Source organism: Anguilla anguilla, chromosome 3, assembly GCF_013347855.1.
Source record: "Anguilla anguilla isolate fAngAng1 chromosome 3, fAngAng1.pri, whole genome shotgun sequence".
Lineage (NCBI taxonomy): Eukaryota > Metazoa > Chordata > Actinopteri > Anguilliformes > Anguillidae > Anguilla > Anguilla anguilla.
In genome coordinates, this window is record NC_049203.1 from 20,664,691 (window position 1) to 20,681,675 (window position 16,985).

General features: G+C 44.8%; 1 protein-coding gene across 1 annotated transcript in view; it reads left to right on the forward strand.

Moving 5' to 3' along the window:
- kif5c (kinesin family member 5C) overlaps positions 1 to 16,985 on the forward strand; it is a 35,674-nt gene that overhangs the window by 10,464 nt on the left and 8,225 nt on the right. The window contains exons 5-21 of the mRNA XM_035411618.1: positions 659 to 707; positions 839 to 894; positions 1,153 to 1,240; positions 1,621 to 1,745; positions 1,919 to 2,023; positions 2,439 to 2,587; positions 5,722 to 5,870; positions 8,940 to 9,100; positions 10,035 to 10,103; positions 11,229 to 11,435; positions 11,791 to 11,937; positions 12,291 to 12,479; positions 12,789 to 12,906; positions 13,552 to 13,628; positions 14,592 to 14,701; positions 15,211 to 15,312; positions 16,924 to 16,984. Coding sequence (XP_035267509.1) covers positions 659 to 707; positions 839 to 894; positions 1,153 to 1,240; positions 1,621 to 1,745; positions 1,919 to 2,023; positions 2,439 to 2,587; positions 5,722 to 5,870; positions 8,940 to 9,100; positions 10,035 to 10,103; positions 11,229 to 11,435; positions 11,791 to 11,937; positions 12,291 to 12,479; positions 12,789 to 12,906; positions 13,552 to 13,628; positions 14,592 to 14,701; positions 15,211 to 15,312; positions 16,924 to 16,984 — 1,962 coding nt within the window. The remainder of the gene's footprint in view (positions 1 to 658; positions 708 to 838; positions 895 to 1,152; positions 1,241 to 1,620; positions 1,746 to 1,918; positions 2,024 to 2,438; positions 2,588 to 5,721; positions 5,871 to 8,939; positions 9,101 to 10,034; positions 10,104 to 11,228; positions 11,436 to 11,790; positions 11,938 to 12,290; positions 12,480 to 12,788; positions 12,907 to 13,551; positions 13,629 to 14,591; positions 14,702 to 15,210; positions 15,313 to 16,923; position 16,985) is intronic.

Consider the following 16,985-nt stretch of genomic DNA (forward strand, 5'->3'; position numbering starts at 1 on the left):
CCCACCCTCCCCAGCTGATTGTTCCAGTGTCTTTATGTCCCCCCTCTCCAGCTGATTGTTCCAGTGTCTTTATGTCTCCCCTCTCCAGCCAGCTGTTCCATCATTTCGGTGTCCCCCCTGCCCAGTGCCCCTCATCAGCCCTCGACAGCAGGCCGCAATCACCACTCTTTAATTATGGTTATTTATGCGGCTTCCCTCTGAGTGATGTTACAACACGAGTCTCGTTACTCTACTGTGTATCTGAAAGATAACGAGACTTTTAATCAATGGCCAATGCCTTTAATTGAACCGTGGGCCTTGCCATTTGTATCCAGTCCTGTGTTATATAACAGATGTGCCAGAATGTTTGGAACAAGATAGAAAGAGCATTGTGTTTGCTAAATGTTCATACAGATAATTATGCTTTCCCCTTAAAGAGGAGTACAGTATGCCGATACAAAGAGAGATTGATTGTGTTCATCAAAACACCTGTCTGTTTGCTTTCGATCTTAAAACTTTACACTTGTGTCATTGTGCAGTTCATAAGGGTTGAAAAAAATCTGCAGGTGGCTCATTGGAAAAGATAGTGTTAATAAAATAGACAGGACCGTCCATCTGACATTCTTAGCTTTTGTTAAACATGTTGGGACCATTTCATGCGTCATGTTTCTTTGTGCAGGTCTCATACTTTGAAATCTACTTGGACAAAATAAGAGACTTATTAGATGGTAAGTGAGAAGTTGGCTTCGAAACACAAAGTGTTTTGTATTGCATTTGTGAGAATTCGGAATGATACTTGGCGTATTTTTACAGTACGGTATTGGGCATGTTTAACTGGAAGTACTTCTATTTTTTAAAGTCTCAAAGACCAACCTTGCTGTGCACGAAGACAAGAACAGAGTTCCCTACGTCAAGGTGAGTGACCGACAGTAAGGGTAAATATTAGTGCTGAGGGTGTTTTTAGGATGTATGTATAGATAACTGTTCTTAATGTATGGGAGTGTTCCTGTAGCAGCAGCATTAAATTGTATAATGGACTTGTGCATTTAGCACACGGAGCACTCAGCAATGGAACAGTTTAACTGTGTTAACGTGGTTGAGTAAATCAGGAGTAAATGAGTAAGAGTGATGTCACTCAGAAACATCGACTGTAAAGAGATGCCATCCCCCCAGGGCTGCACGGAGCGATTCGTGTCCAGTCCCGAGGAGGTGATGGATGTCATCGACGAGGGGAAAGCCAACCGCCATGTCGCCGTCACCAGTGCGTGTCCAGCCCAGTGAGCGTGATGTCACACCAGCTTTGCAGTGCATCACAAGCACAAGTAGTGTTAAGCGCTGCTAATCTCCATTGGAATCGGGTGCATTGGGAATCACGCGCTGAGAATGTTTGGGTCTGATCCAAGATGGAGCACCTTGAATATCTGCACATACAGCACCCACATACACAGTCCATCTTTATTATTTATAAGTCATATGGTAATAAGCTTATTTTCCATTTGTTCAGAAATATTCACTTGTTCCCAGGTATATTAGCAATTTTTGTCCATATGTGAGTTAACCCATTATGGGTTATTTTCCTTTTTGCTTACCTGTGATTAGTCATTAGGAACCTTTGCGTAACGCTCGTTTCACTCTGAACAGATATGAATGAGCACAGCTCCAGGAGCCACAGCATCTTCCTGATCAGCATTAAGCAGGAGAACGTGGAGACGGAGAAGAAGCTGTCGGGGAAGCTGTACCTGGTGGACCTTGCTGGGAGTGAGAAGGTGAGCCAGGCCAAGGCACTTCAACACGTCTCTCTCATGCTGTCTCTCTCTATCTCTCTCTCTCTGTCTTTCTCTCTCTCTCCCCCCCCCATCTTTCTCTCTCTGTCTCTCTCTGTTTCTCTCTCCCTCCCCCTGCTGACAGAGCTCCTCCTGATGTTTATCTGTTTTCTAAGGTCAGCAAAACTGGAGCAGAAGGGGCCGTGTTGGACGAGGCCAAGAACATCAATAAGTCCCTCTCCGCTCTGGGAAACGTCATCTCCGCGTTGGCTGAGGGAACTGTAAGAGAATCCCTCGCTCTGCCTCTCTCTCGCTGGCTTTGTCTACCACTCACTCTTTCCTTCAGTCCATCCCTCTCCCCCTCCCATTTCACTCTTTTCTATAAAAGTGTGTCATTTTACTAGTATGCAAGCCTTTCACAATGCCATTCACAATGTTAAATACTGTACAGTTGGGTGGCATGCCACAATGTCAGCTTGTTTTCAAGAAGGCCAAAGAAAACCCATACGATACAAAAAGAATGTTTTTGTCAAAAACAAGTAAAACTTCTTTTCTGCTTGGGTTGTTGACGGTTCCTTCATAGATTTGACTGAGGCTTACGTGGAGAAATGCTGAAATAATAATTTTCTGTGTGTAGTATTAGTGAAATGCGGAAGGAGAACATTGCTGTGCCTGTGGGTGCCCTCTCTTTTGTAGAAGAGTCACGTTCCGTACCGGGACAGCAAGATGACCCGAATCCTCCAGGACTCCCTGGGGGGGAACTGTCGGACCACCATCATCATCTGCTGCTCCCCGTCTGTCTTCAACGAGGCCGAGACAAAGTCCACGCTCATGTTTGGACAGAGGTGAGAATCGGACAGGTGCATTATGGAAGCAGCTGTTCCCTTTGTCTGGGAGAACTGCGCTATCTTCATTTGCACCAGAAAGGCTGAATAATCTCAATAATAAGCATAACTACTGCTGTCATCACTAATCAGTGCGATTGATATGGTTAGTTTTACATCAATACTCAGACCCTCCCCCTCCCCCCGCAGTGGATCTCTCACTCTGTCTCTACCCTGAGGAGTCATTGCGTTTTCAAACCAGACAATTTTTAGCAGTCTGAATGATTGAACGATTCTCTTGATTTTGCCGCCCACTCGATGTGCCCAGTTCGTGCTCGTGACGTGTGTGTGTGTCTGCGTGTGTGTTTGTGTGTGTGTTTTAGTGAGAGAGGTAGCGAGAGAGAATGAAAGAGTGTGAGAGAGATAGAGAGAGATAGATACTGAGAGTGGTGTGTGTGAGTGTGTGTGTGTATGTGTGTGTGTCTGTTTTAGAGAGAAAGAGAGAGAGAGAGAGAGAGAGAGTGAGAGAGATTGATAGACAGACAGACAGATAGATAGATAGATAGATACGGAGAGTGGTGTGCGTAGTTCCAGGGTGTCTCTTGCCTTTAGGGACCCTCTCCACAGGGGTTCCCAGCTGTCAGATTGTACTGCCCTGCAGGGGACCAGGCGGTCCTGGCTGATCGGTAAACAAAGGCATTGATTTCCCCACAACATATGCCACTGCTTTTAATGCCGGGACTGAGGGAATAAGCCTTGTTTGAAATGGACTTCCAAAAAGGAAAACAAATCCGTAGATCCACTGAAACTGTAAGGCATTCGTAAATGCATTCTGTATACATTCTATATGCATTATTTATTATATGTGATTTGTGTATTCTGTCGGTGCATTTTGCTTCATTAACGTACAGTTTGAGCACTGAGAGTGGGGCTGTGCTTTCTGGCAACAGCGCTTTTGTCATCTTTTCCACTGCTCCATCTGCTGCTCCTTTCGTGGCGATGACCACCCACCAAAGGAACCATCTGTAGGCGTTTCAGGGAAATCGTGCCCGTATCGCACCATAAAATCTTCAGTGTGCGTTTACCTGTGACATATGAGTCCAAATGGGGGAAAACAATAGTCAATTTGAGCATTTTTCTGTCTGTCATTATCAGACGGCCTGTAGTACTGAAATTCTGTTATATGACTAAAATAAGCCTGACAAATGGCATTTCCATGGAAACGCTTGCCAAGTTGCAAACGATGCTGATGCCCTGTGGCTGACCGTTCCTGGAGATTCATCTACACACAGACATGGTGGTCAGGTGGACCAGGCAGTTACCCTCACTCTACAGTGTCTCTGTCTTTTTCCTTATCATAAAGGCGGAATCATGGTTCTTTCCCGTATCCATCATAGTGAAGAACCATCAACGCCTGTCATTATCAACCATTCGGCTGCTTCCAGGCACACACGTGTACAAAAGCTTGAGAATGTGCACCGTGGAATGTGTAGGTCATATCGGAAGTATGGCAGCTGAAGCATGTTGCTCTGGATAAGAGCATCTGCTAAGTCAAATGTAACGTAATGTAATATGATGTAATGAAAAGTTAGAGCCAGGGGTAACTGGCTTCAGAGGGGTTAGAGAAGGAGTCGTACTTGGTGCTCTGTGAGTGGGTCAAACAGGCTGTAGAAAAGCATAGAACCAGACTTCATGTTCTTGGGTTGGTTGCTAAGGGTCACGCGGTGGGCCTTTTTCTGACCTGAGAACAGAACGTCGCCATCAGGAGTCCTGGTCTCCAGGGAAACAGACATATCCATGCACAACGTTCCTGATCCGTGAGGCATTATTGCTTTAGGTCAAACGTAAGCAACGAACATGTAAAAACAGCGACTCTGAGAAAGCTCAGAGGGCGTGGTAATGGTGCAGCCTGTCGAGCTCAGCTTTCCTGTGAACACCCCCTGCCTACGGAGTACCGCCTGACACTGAGTCAGACACGCCAATGAGTTATCCGGATTGGTCTACGACACCCAACTTTATTTTGGCAGGACTTGGCCTTCTTGTAAAGTTGTGATTGTGAAAAAAACAATCTCAACATGTAGTAGGCTATGGCACTATAGTACTGTAGAAGACATTTATTTTGAAACTCATTTGTAATTGGGTTTCTCTAGGAATGATTTGAGACTGCCTCTCCGCTAGCACTTCTCTATCAGGATTTAAAACTCATTTTATTTCCATCCTCCTGTGGTTAGGCGTATAAATAACAGCTGAGATCCAGCGGTAACTAACCGCTAAAAACAGCTGCTGTCGTCATCAGAGGCGGTTGGGGAGCGCCGCGTTCCTTAGGGATGTAATTGTCTCATCTTTTTTTTTTTTTGGTTCATGTCTGATATTTTCATTATTTTTGGGGGAGAAGGTTATCGTTTAACTCTTTAATTAGTTTGCAGGGGTCTCGTTCAGTAACCTGGGGATGTGTAATTAAAGGAGGTGTCATCCCTGGAGCCTATATGTGATAATCTGCAAACTGGCTTCAACCCCCCTGCCACCACTCCCCCCCACCCCACCTCCACCTTCTCAGCCCCACCCAGAAACAAACGTGACATCCATCCTCAGCAACCCCCCATTTCATCCGTCTCTGTAAGTTCATCCAATCATTGATTTGTTCCTTCATCTGTTTGCTTTTCTGTCCTTGTCTATTTCTGCCTCAGTCTTTTTTTACTCTCATCCCTTAATTATTTATTGCGTGATATGTTAGTTTAGCAGATACCACTATTCCGGGTGACATGCATTTGCTTATGATTCTACTGCTTGGCCTTATTGTAACTCGCTGATACAGATTTTTTTTTTTTACGGTAGAGCCTTGTACTAATATACTACATACTAATGTGTACAACATCAATATTGTACCTGTGACTCCCTGCCTTGAGTCCTGGGCTTTAAGCACTACATGGAAGCAACCAACCATGAGTCACCATCTGTCTACCAAAAGCATTTCTCCCTCTCTCTTCATCTCTCTCTCTCTCTCTCTCCTACTATCTCTCTTGATTGATCTTCCGCTCTCTCTTTCTGCTGCTATGAAGTACCCATCTCTCTTTATTCGTCCCATATCTTCATTCCTCCATCCTTGCCATATGATGTGTCCCCCTGCTGACTGAAAGCTGCCTCCCCCCCTGCAGAGCCAAGACCATCAAGAACACGGTGTCTGTGAACCTGGAGCTGACGGCTGAGGAGTGGAAGAAGAAGTACGAGAAGGAGAAAGACAAGAACAAGAGTCTGAAGAGCATCATCTACAGGCTGGAGGCCGAGCTTAGCCGCTGGAGGAAGGGTGAGAGAGAAAGAGAGATGAAGCGTGGGAGGGGGAGGAAGAGAGCGGAGGGTATAAATCAGCACTAAGCAGTCTACACACTAAACCAGGGGGTTTCAACCTTTTCTGATTGAGGGACCCCAACCCAGGCTCAAAGGTAACCAGTGGACCCCTATAATTAGTTTTAAAAAATGGGTTGGATTTTTTTTAAGAAGGTTTTATATTTAGAAATATTTTCCCAAATCTGTATATTGTCATTGCATATAAAGTCTGGCCAGGGAGTCTGTGGAACCTCTGTTGAAAAACCAGGAACTATACCATACTGGTACATTCATGCCAGTGAGCTGTATTAATTCACGCACTGAAACCATATCCAACCATTCAGTTTAAATCAGAGGGACACAATCCACATTGAAAAAAATGTAGGATCATTCAAATGAAATATGAGATGCACATTTCAATCTGACATACACGTCTAAATATGAGACATACATCTGAATATGAAATAAACATCTAAATCTGAGTTACACATTTAATGTTTATCTCAGATTTGGAATGCTCAAACACTGGTTCAGTTTATGCGCATGTACAGAGCGACTGGCCCTGGAGGAAACAGCAGCTTAATATTTGGTTTTGAGCCATTATAAAACTTTAAAAAGCTCGGTCTCGCCAATATTGCTGCTCTGATTATAGCTGGGCTCCCCAGACAAGAGGAATATTACCGGAATGGATGGCTGGCTCGTGCACAAAAAACTTACTCTAATGAGATCCGCCTGGCTTATTTTACAATAACAGAGCTAGGCTGCATTTCCGGACAGTTCATTTTCATTGTGTTGTTTTTCAAACATAGTCCCTCTACCCCATTAATTTAACTGTGATTGTCAACGTCCGGATTGGTGACTTTCAATTTACCAACTCATCTGGACTACATTTTAAGTGACCTACATAAAAAGGCTTGCACACAGATGGCCTAATTTTTAAGAAGTCAGCAGTCTTAAGTTCAAGATGTAAAAACATCATGTATATTATGTATTAGTCTGAGGTCCATTTCAGTTCAGTTCAATCAGTTTGGGAAATTAGTTTGTTTCAGTTAGTAATTGAAAACACCAATTGAACATTCTGGTCAGTTTTAAAATGATGAAATACATTTTATTTCCAGAATTTACTGAAATCAATAGATTTATAGATGCCTGATGTGTGTAGTCTTAGCTACCTGTTAAGTTTGTCATGTATAATGGCTGCTATATGGTGCATCACTGATAATTCATTGCAGCAATGTTTCATAACATCGGACATCTGAAGATGAAACATTATTGGAGTGTTATTACAGAGTAGATATGGCGTTTATTGGCGCACATCGCCCACAACAGTCGTTAGATCTGTTGTTAGAGTTCCAGCTGTCTGCTGTTATGCAGATCCTCTGTCCGTCTGTCACCTGCATGTGAATGAGAGCCTCGCAGAACATTCAGGAACTTTTGAGAGGGTATTTGTCTGATCAATTTATCATCAAGAAAACCAGGAAGGACAAAATACTAAATTGGCGGTGTTGCCTCTGAAGGAACTGGGCATGTTCTCACTCCTTTCGTAATTCAAGAAATATACCTGTTGATGTTTGAAAAAAGGAAAGGCCTGTTTCTGAGGCCCTTTTTCATCTCCACTGAGGTAGATTCTCCCTCCCTCAGAAAGCCCTTCACTGGGGGGATATTCGTAGGTCGAATATGAATCCCTCGAAGCTGGCGGGGTTCGATCCCAACCATGGCATAACACCTTGTGTTATGATCTCACCTCCGTCTGTTAACCCTCCCTGGTTTCTACCTGTTTGAATAAAGCAAAAAAAAAAACAGCAAAAGGAGGGTGGACTGTCCCGCTAGCCTTAAAAAAACAAAAAACAAGCAAACAATAAGCCTTTACTGCTGTCCCTGAATGTTGCGTTCACCACAGAAGGGTTGCCGTAGAAACCAGCTCTCTCTCTCTATCCTTCCTTCCCCCATTGCAGACTCAGTAGATATCAGAGGATTCTCTGGCTGTGTCAGTTTCTCCCTCTCAGGGTCAGTCCGGTTAATAGCCTCGCTGTGGGGGAGGTCGGGGGCGGGGAGAGGGGCAGGGGGGGTGGTCAGGCTATCTCTTGATACGAAGAGCAGACAGACAGTAAAGATGCCAGTGCTGTCTGGGTTGTGTGAAGTAGACCCTCTCTGTCCGCCTCTCTCTCTCTCTGTCTGCCTCTCTCTCCTCTTTATCTCAGACACCACACACTAGCACGCTCATGAAAGGTCCATCCCCAGCTGTGTGGGAGGGAAGGATTATTCCCAGTGTTTTATCTCTGCCTGGCGTTGCGTCTCGTATGTCCACTGAATGGATTAGCGCAGTAATGGTCGCATTTGGGCAGGTATCTCGCTCATCACCTGCTCCTGTTTAAATGTCACTTCCTTCCTGTAAATATAACTGCAGTGCAGATAGTCCTGTTTTGGGCAGGGATGGTGTTACTCTCATCTACCTGTTTCCATCCTGTGGAAAGCTGTCTAGGGTAACTGACTAAGAGACTCACGAGACGCTTTTTGACACGATGGTGTACCATCTTCAGAGTGTGACTCAGAGTCATGGCCTACAGGTTGTTTGACAGAACAAAGCTGATCATCAGTTTTACTGACGCTTGAGTACATCAGAAGGGTTTTAGCTGGGATTGCAAACATGGCCCTCAAGTACACGGCTCTGTTCTTTAACTGTTCATTAACGCCTCCATAGCTGTTCTTTGTCTACACTTTAACCACACTTTAACCCCTCTCTAATGGCTCTTTAGATGTTCCTTCACCACTCTGTAGCTACTCTTTACCTGCTCTTTCATGATTCCTTAACTGCTCTTTAACTGTTCCTTTACCACTCTCAAACTGTCCTTTAACCACTCTGTTCCTTAACTGCTCTGTAATTGTTTTTAACCACTCTTCAGTTGTTCTTTGACCACTCTTTAGCTGTTCTTTAACTCCTCTTCAATTGCTCCTTAACCACTGTTTTGCTGTTCTTTAACTCTTCTTTAGCTGCTCCTTGACCACTCTTTTGCTGCTCTTTAACGGTTTCTCATGCTCCCCCTCCCAGGTGAGGCTGTGCCCGAGGAGGAGCAGCAGCTTAACTCCAAGGACCAGAAGAACACGCCCCTCATTGACAGCCTGGCCCCGTCCATGGGCCTGCTGACTGCTGTGGAGAAGAACAAATATGAGGAAGACATCAGTGAGCTTTACAAACAGCTGGATGACAAGGTTGGCGGGGCTACGGCTGAGGGGGCGGAGCTGAGTTGAATATGCAGAGAATGGGCTGAGGGGTGGGGCTGTGGCAGGGGTTGCTGGGAAATGGGTGGGATTCCTGCCATTGAAGAAGCAAAGCTGTGCATTATAAATGTAAAAACAATGAAAAAAGTGTATGTTATGTAGCAAAAAAACTGAAACCTCATGAGATGACATCATCCAAAGAGCACTTAACATGTTTGCTCCCAATGTTAGTCCTGTACATAATATAACCTAGACATATACATGTGAAATCACAGTATATCAGGGAGAAAGAATGTTTAGTCTTCATTCAGTTCTGTGTGGCATCTTCAGTTATGCTTTTATTGCTCTGCTTGAAACAGCAAGGAATTTCTATACGAGCATTAGTGGACGAAGCCTGTCTGGTAAAGTAAAGGACATTGTAAGGACCGTGTAACACTTACTTTAAATGGTCTTTCATAAGCGCTATATCATAACTCCTTTATAAACATGACATAGCACCTTCATTAGCACTACTGTTTCAGACATTCATAAATGTTAATGTCAAGAACAGCAACTTGCCATAATGTGTGTTTTGCCACCACAGGTGCAGCAAGTGACATTGCTGTGACATACCAAATGACACACACTGTATGTCTATTTGCATTTATTGACATGTATGACTGCCTATGTGGTGCTCATGAAGATGCTATGCTTATGAAATAGCTGTATAGCTTATCTTCCCACATGGTCACTGTAAGGTCCACCAGCCCGGAGGTCAGTGTGGCCTTGAGGGAGGCAATTTTATCCTGCCCCACCCCCAGTCAGTCACACTGAACAGCAGAGCCAGCTGTGGGCCAGACAGACTCCAGTGGACCTCCAATACCAGGGTTAGTACTGATCTAAAGAGTGAGTGAGAGGTAACAGTGAGCTTCTCATCTACCCTCAGGATGATGAGATAAACCAGCACAGCCAGCTGGCCGAGCAGCTTAATCAGCAGATGCTGGACCAGGATGAGGTGAGAACCAGCCGCTCTGACTGCTACACCCAAAGCCCTGACCACTACACCCACCACACTGGAAGCTACACCTGCTGGCCTGACTGCTACACCCACTGCCCTGACCTCTGCACCAGCTGCCCTGACTGCTACACCCACTGCCCTGACCACTGCACCAGCTGCCCTGACTGCTACACCCATCGCCCTGACCACTGAACCCGCTGCTCTGACTGCTACACCCACCACCCTGAAAGCTACGCCAGCTCCCCGCACTACTACACCAGCCACCCCCTGACCACAAAACCTGCTTTTTTAGGGAAACTTCCCCATAACCACTTGAGTATTGGGTGCAATTTGAGTGAGCAAATCCCTGATTGCTTTTCAAAGTTGTTTAGCCGTCTCCCAGCGAGGCGCTTCTTGAAAGGTCACCGCATAATTGCGGCCATGGTGGCTCCCTGGCGTATTCATTAGTTTTGAAAACGGCTCTCAATCAATGCCAACTTTTCATTGGGAACCTGCGAGGGTTACCCTGTGAAATGTCACTGTATATGCCTTCAGCGGTGAATGGGTTTCTCAGGGGGCAGTCGTTAAAATGTCAAAGGCACAGATAAAACTCAGATTTAAAACAAGCAGAGGAAATAATCTTTGATCCAGTGCTTCTGTTTCTGTGTTTGAAAAGGCACGTACTTTGTGCCTTGTGCCATCTAGTGGCCAAATATTGGTATTAAATGATTACATTACATTATTAAAATTCCCTGACTGCACTTTTTCCAAAAGTAAACTTCTCAAATCAGTACAGTCTCTATCTTGTAATTTTGCTAATGAATTAATGAAGTATAGTGTATATATTCCACAATAATTTGGGTCATCTACATTTACAACTGTACGCTATGTGGACTTTTATTTGTTGTTCCATTCAGTGTGAAAATGATTGTTTTTTGATTCTTGTAAAAATATAATTGTACAGAAGGGATATTCCACACATACTTTAGTGTGAAGAATATGCGGAACAGTGTGTGTGTGTGTGTGTGTGTATGTGTGCATATTTGTGGTGTGTGTGTGTGTGTGTGTGTGTGTGTGTGTGTGTCTCTCTCTCTGATTCTATGTCTTTTTTGGGCTTGTGTGTGTTCGCTCGTCCGCTCCCAGCTGTTGGCGTCGACACGGCGGGACTACGAGAAGATCCAGGAGGAGCTGGCTCGGCTGCAGATGGAGAACGAGGCGGCGAAGGAGGAGGTGAAGGAGGTGCTGCAGGCGCTGGAGGAGCTGGCCGTCAACTACGACCAGAAGAGCCAGGAGGTGGAGGACAAGACCCGCGCAAACGAGCAGCTGGCAGAGGAGCTGGCACAGAAAACTGTGAGTGGGCAGGAGGGTGCTGAGCTGGGTGCTCTGAATTAAGTACTGTGGGTAAATGAATAGGAGAGTATAGCATATGAGAGAGGGTTAGTGATGTGGTAGGTATAGGGTGGAGTTTGAGGTTGAGGTATAGGGCTGCAGTAGGGGTGAAGTTTTGGGTATAGGGCCGCAGTAGGGGTGGAGTTTGAGGTATAGGGCTGCAGAATGAGTGGAGTTTGAGGCCGTAGGGGTGGGCTTTGGGGGTGTGTAGTGCTGCAGTACAAGCAGGAGAGTAAAGGGTGCATTTTTGGATATAATGTGCTTGCGTGCTTATGATGTGCATGCGTGTGTGCGTGCTTGCGTGTGTGTGTCACAGACGACCCTGGTGACCGTGCAGAGGGAGCTGACTCTGATACAGGAGCTGAGTAATCACCAGAAGAAAAGGGCTGCAGAGATCCTCAATCTGCTGCTGAAGGATCTGACTGAGATCGGGGGAATCATCGGCACCAACGACAGCAAGGCGGTCAGGAGCCTGCCCTGACACACACACACACACTCACACAGAGGCACACACACCCACACTCACACACATGCCCTGACACACACAAGCACACACTCACACACATGCCCACACACACACACACACACACACACACACATGCATTGACACATGTACACACACACATACGCACACATGCACACACACACATAGATGCACACAAACATGCAACGTCACACGCAGACGCACGCACACACACGTGCACACACGCACACACACATGCATGCACACATGTACACACACAATCACACTCACACACAGTGAACTGCTGAGTGTTTTGCTTGCTCCGCTGAGCCTGCGTGACGTTGTCTGTACAGATGATGGAGTCGAACGGCGTGATTGAGGAGGAGTTCACGATGGCCCGGCTCTACATCAGTAAGATGAAGTCGGAGATAAAGTCTCTGGTCAATCGCAGCAAGCAGCTGGAGACGTCGCAGGCCGACACCAACCGCAAGATACAGGCCAATGAGAAGGAGCTGGCCTCCTGCCAACTGCTCGTCTCCCAGGTAACCTCTGGGAAGGGGCGGAGCTTGTGTAATAACGCGTGATTCCTCAGGTGATGACGGTGTTGCCTCATGTGCTTTGCCACCGCACACCTACAGCCAGGTGCAGTTCTGCGAGAGGCTTATGTGTATCTATCTGAGCAGGAGTCCATGCTGGACTCCACAAAAGAGTCCTGGGTATCTTCAGAAAAATTTTAAAAATATTTTCTAATTTTATGGTTTGTATTTCATATATGACATATTCCAGAAGGAATAGAGCTGGTTTATTGTCATAAATATGCTGCTTTGCTCCTCTGTCCTTCTCTCATTCAGCATCAGGCCAAGATTAAGTCTCTGACGGACTACATGCAGAGTGTGGAGCTGAAGAAGAGGCAGCTGGAGGAGAGCCATGATGCTGTGACTGAGGAGCTGGCTAAACTGCATGCCCAGGGTGAGAAAGAACACTCCAAGATCCATCCATGCATGCACACACGCACACATACACACACACAGACACACACACGGACAGTGCACAAACACACACACACACACACACAAGCATGTACGCACACACACACGCACGCATGCATGCATGCACACATACACGCACACACACACACACACACACACACAAATACGCACGCACGCATGCATGCGCACACACACACAAACACACAGACGTGCGCACACACAGACACACGCACACGCATGCACGCACACACACATACAGACAGACGCGCATACGCACACAAATGTGCACGCACACACATAGACCCATGCATAATTGGATTTGCATAGCTGTGACCTGATGAAAGATAGATGGGTTTCAAGGTGATGGGATTGAGATATTAAAACATGCATCATGTGTTCTGTGAACACAGAGATTATTTCACAGTTCATTATTCCCCTACAGGTATGGCAGGTGCTGATAATTACCCAGTGAAAGCCAGATAATCGTGTCCAGATATAAAGAACAAGGACAAAATCATTAACTGCTTCTGTGCATTTCTGTGACCTGTTTTTTAACTTCTTGATAATTTTGCTACATGGTGGAACTTTCCAGAACATTTTGTATGTTCTTGGGGTTTTTCTACAGAGAAAATGCATGAGGTGTCAGTGATGGACAAGGAGAAGGAACGCATGACCTTGCTCCAGGATGCTGAGGAAATTAAGGTAAATCATGTTGTTCACCACTTGGGGGCAGCAGATGAAGCAGCTATCAGAGTGATGGAACCTGATGGTCACTGATTAGAATCATGGGTGGTACACTGCGTTCATATTCCATGACGAGTTATTTAATTTTCCCAGGTAAAATTCCTGCAGTTTATAAATAGCCCACTGAAATGGTGGACTTTCAATGGCCTATTTATTCTCAGCAGTACATCCTGTTTGAGGGCCAGTGGATGACATCACTGAACACAAATTAACCTTCTGTAGAGGAATTGATGAGTGGCTTAATCCTCTTAAGCCAGGAAATGCAATCGTCTTGTCAATTGACCATTTTCCTATGAGGGAGGCTAATCTGAATATTACAGAGAATCTTTTGTGCTTGTGTGGGTAATCCCCTCTCCCTTTCTATTCATCTTGTCAAATTTGAAATGATCTCTGTGTTATGTTCTCTCTGAAGCTACACACCTACAATAAATGTCACACAAGGACATTGTTTAACTCATGACTGTCTCTGAACCTGTCTGGAGAACCTTATGTTTTACAGGGTGATTTCAGAGTGTGCTAAGTTAGCTCTGGTTATTTTTCCATCTCCACAATCACAATTTTATACTTGTGCTGTCTACCTCTGGTCCTGGAGGTTAATTTTTGTGAAGCTTCTCAATTACAAACTCATGGTCACTTAAAGCAACTAGGAATGTTGCCTTGCCAACAATGGCTCCAATTCAATGCCATTGGGCATCACTGATTCGCCCGTGCGAACACAAGTGGGTTTAAATGTCCACAGGTGACAAATTATCCAAATTATCGTGGCTTGTCTTATTGCCTTTTTAGTTTTTATGTGATGTCATTGTTGATATGTGTTTAAGTGTGGTCCTAATGTCTTAACGGGGCATCAAGGTTAAATAAAGGATGAATAAATAGAAATGAGCAGCCTTGAAAGACTGTTCTCCTGCGGGGTTCCTGCAGAAGACCCTGGAGCAGCAGATGGAGAGCCACAGAGAGACGCACCAGAAGCAGCTCTCCCGCCTGCGCGACGAGATCGAGGAGAAGCAGAGAGCGCTGGACGAGCTGAAAGAGTGAGAGAGACCGACGTGCCTTTTTACGGTTTTCACACAAACACTCAGTCACACTGGTCCTATACACTAGCACACACTTCATGTGATCATTTACACATACACACACTTTCACTCTGATCATTTACACAAGCACACAGTTTTGCATTGATCCTTAAATTGGCACACACTGCCACTGATCCTTTATACAAACACACTTTCACACTGATCCTTTATGCAAACACACTTTCACACTGATCCTTTACACAGTACAAACACACTTTCACACTGATCCTTTGCATTGGCACACACTACCACTAATCCTTTCTACGGTTGATTAATATCCACACACACATACTTTGGTATTTGCTTTAGATTCCCACACATTTTCAGTGCTTCTCACTGTTCCTCTATAGCCCCACACACTGACCTGTCATTATAGCTTACTGACCTGCTTTACGATATGTGACCTCAGTATGTGACAGCATCCTGACCACATGTACCACATGGTAACCTGTTTTCTCTTGCTGCAGTCAGAACCAGGGTCTGCAGCTGGAGCAGAAGAAGCTGGTCTCAGACTTGGACAAGCTGAAGGCCGAGGAGCAGGAGAAGGACGTGCAGCTGCAGAAGCTGATGTATGTTTCCCTTCCCAGACTCCTCTGCCTGCCTTATGCCCTCGTCAGTTGCCATGGCAGTAGAGTGATTGCAGTTGTGTGACACAGTGGTGCACTGAGTGCGAAGTGTCCACTCATTGCTTTGCACTGGAGTTTTGGTGCCTCTCATGAATCAATCATAGAACCAGTGAATGACTGTCATTTTCTTCCAGTCGTTTCAGTGTGAAATGCCCAACCGAAGGCAGGAAAAGACAAAAGAAAGAGACTAGGAGAAAATGAGACCATGAAGAGTGTTTGATTGGATGTGACAAACAATTCCACTTCTGTCTTGTATGTGGAAATGACTGTGGGTTAATGGGTGGGTAGCATGGCTAACTGAACACTCTCTCTGTGTTCATTTTCAAAGGCCTCAGATTTCATTTCAAGCTTTAGTTCCTCAAAGATGTTCAAGGATAAATGTAAGGTTATAAGGACAGTTTGTGCCCTTTGAAAACAAAGCATTCCTGATATTTGATGCTCGTATGATTTTATGCAGACTAGCGTTGAGGCTTGTACGGCGAGTTTTGGGGGAGGGACAAATCAATTTTTGGGGGCACAGCTGCAGAAAAGCTGTCGGAATTTCACGCAAATCCCTTATTGAGTTTCTCTCACTTACACAAATTTACACTCCCTGAGGAGAATAGTGAATGGAGTGTTGTTGTTGTTAATGGAATAATACAGATCAAAAGGAGCACTGTGTGACTCTCACATTTACTCTGATTTATCCATTACACGCCATTATTAACAGTCCTTCTGCTTATGTGAAATCATAGTACTTCATACTTCATCTATAAACTTCAAATTTAAATATAAATTTAATTATACTTCAAATATGCTATATAAACACTATATTTTTTGTTCTTGGTTGGTATAGCTGACTTGCCTTAGTGCTTCACTGATGTTGCATCTATACTTGCAGATTTTGGAATTATGTTAGGTCTGGCACAACATAAATATTTAATATCTCTTGCTCATTTCAGTCATGTTAATAAATGTCTTTTACTTCTACATTGTAAGTCAGCATAAGAGTGTCTGCTAACTGAATGTAATGTAAGTTTATGTGTACTTCAACTAATTATTTTTTTCACATGGGTGATTTTAGATTTATTTGGGTTTGTACCAGACTTATTAATGGCACAAACCCTATGAGAAGATCACTCCAGTCATAAAACATCATTCAGCAGTTGAATTTTTATTATAGTGTTTAGCAATGTTTATGTTCCGCATCTTGCTTTGTGGCACACAGATGCCCCATTTGACAAAAATGAGCAGTGAACAATTGATTGACCATATTCATCTCCTTATGTCTATAAAATGCAACAGCAAATGACATTTTTCTCTGAGGTAAATTTTGAAGCACTTGCTGTCAAACCTCTGTCAGACCATCATGTTCACTGACATGTTTATTGACCGATCAGATAAAAGCAGGTGCCCTACAAAGACGGGCCATTGCAAACAAACCGCTTTGTGGGATCTATAGTGTCGATGATGTTAACGTGTCTACAGCCAGCCCTTACAGTGAGGAACCTGTGTACAGTGTAAAGTTATGCTGAGAGCCAGTGCAGTACTGACTGTCCATTTCTTATCTCTCAGCCGACTCAATGAGAAACGAGAGCAGGCCAAGGAGGACCTGAAGGGCTTGGAGGACACTGTGG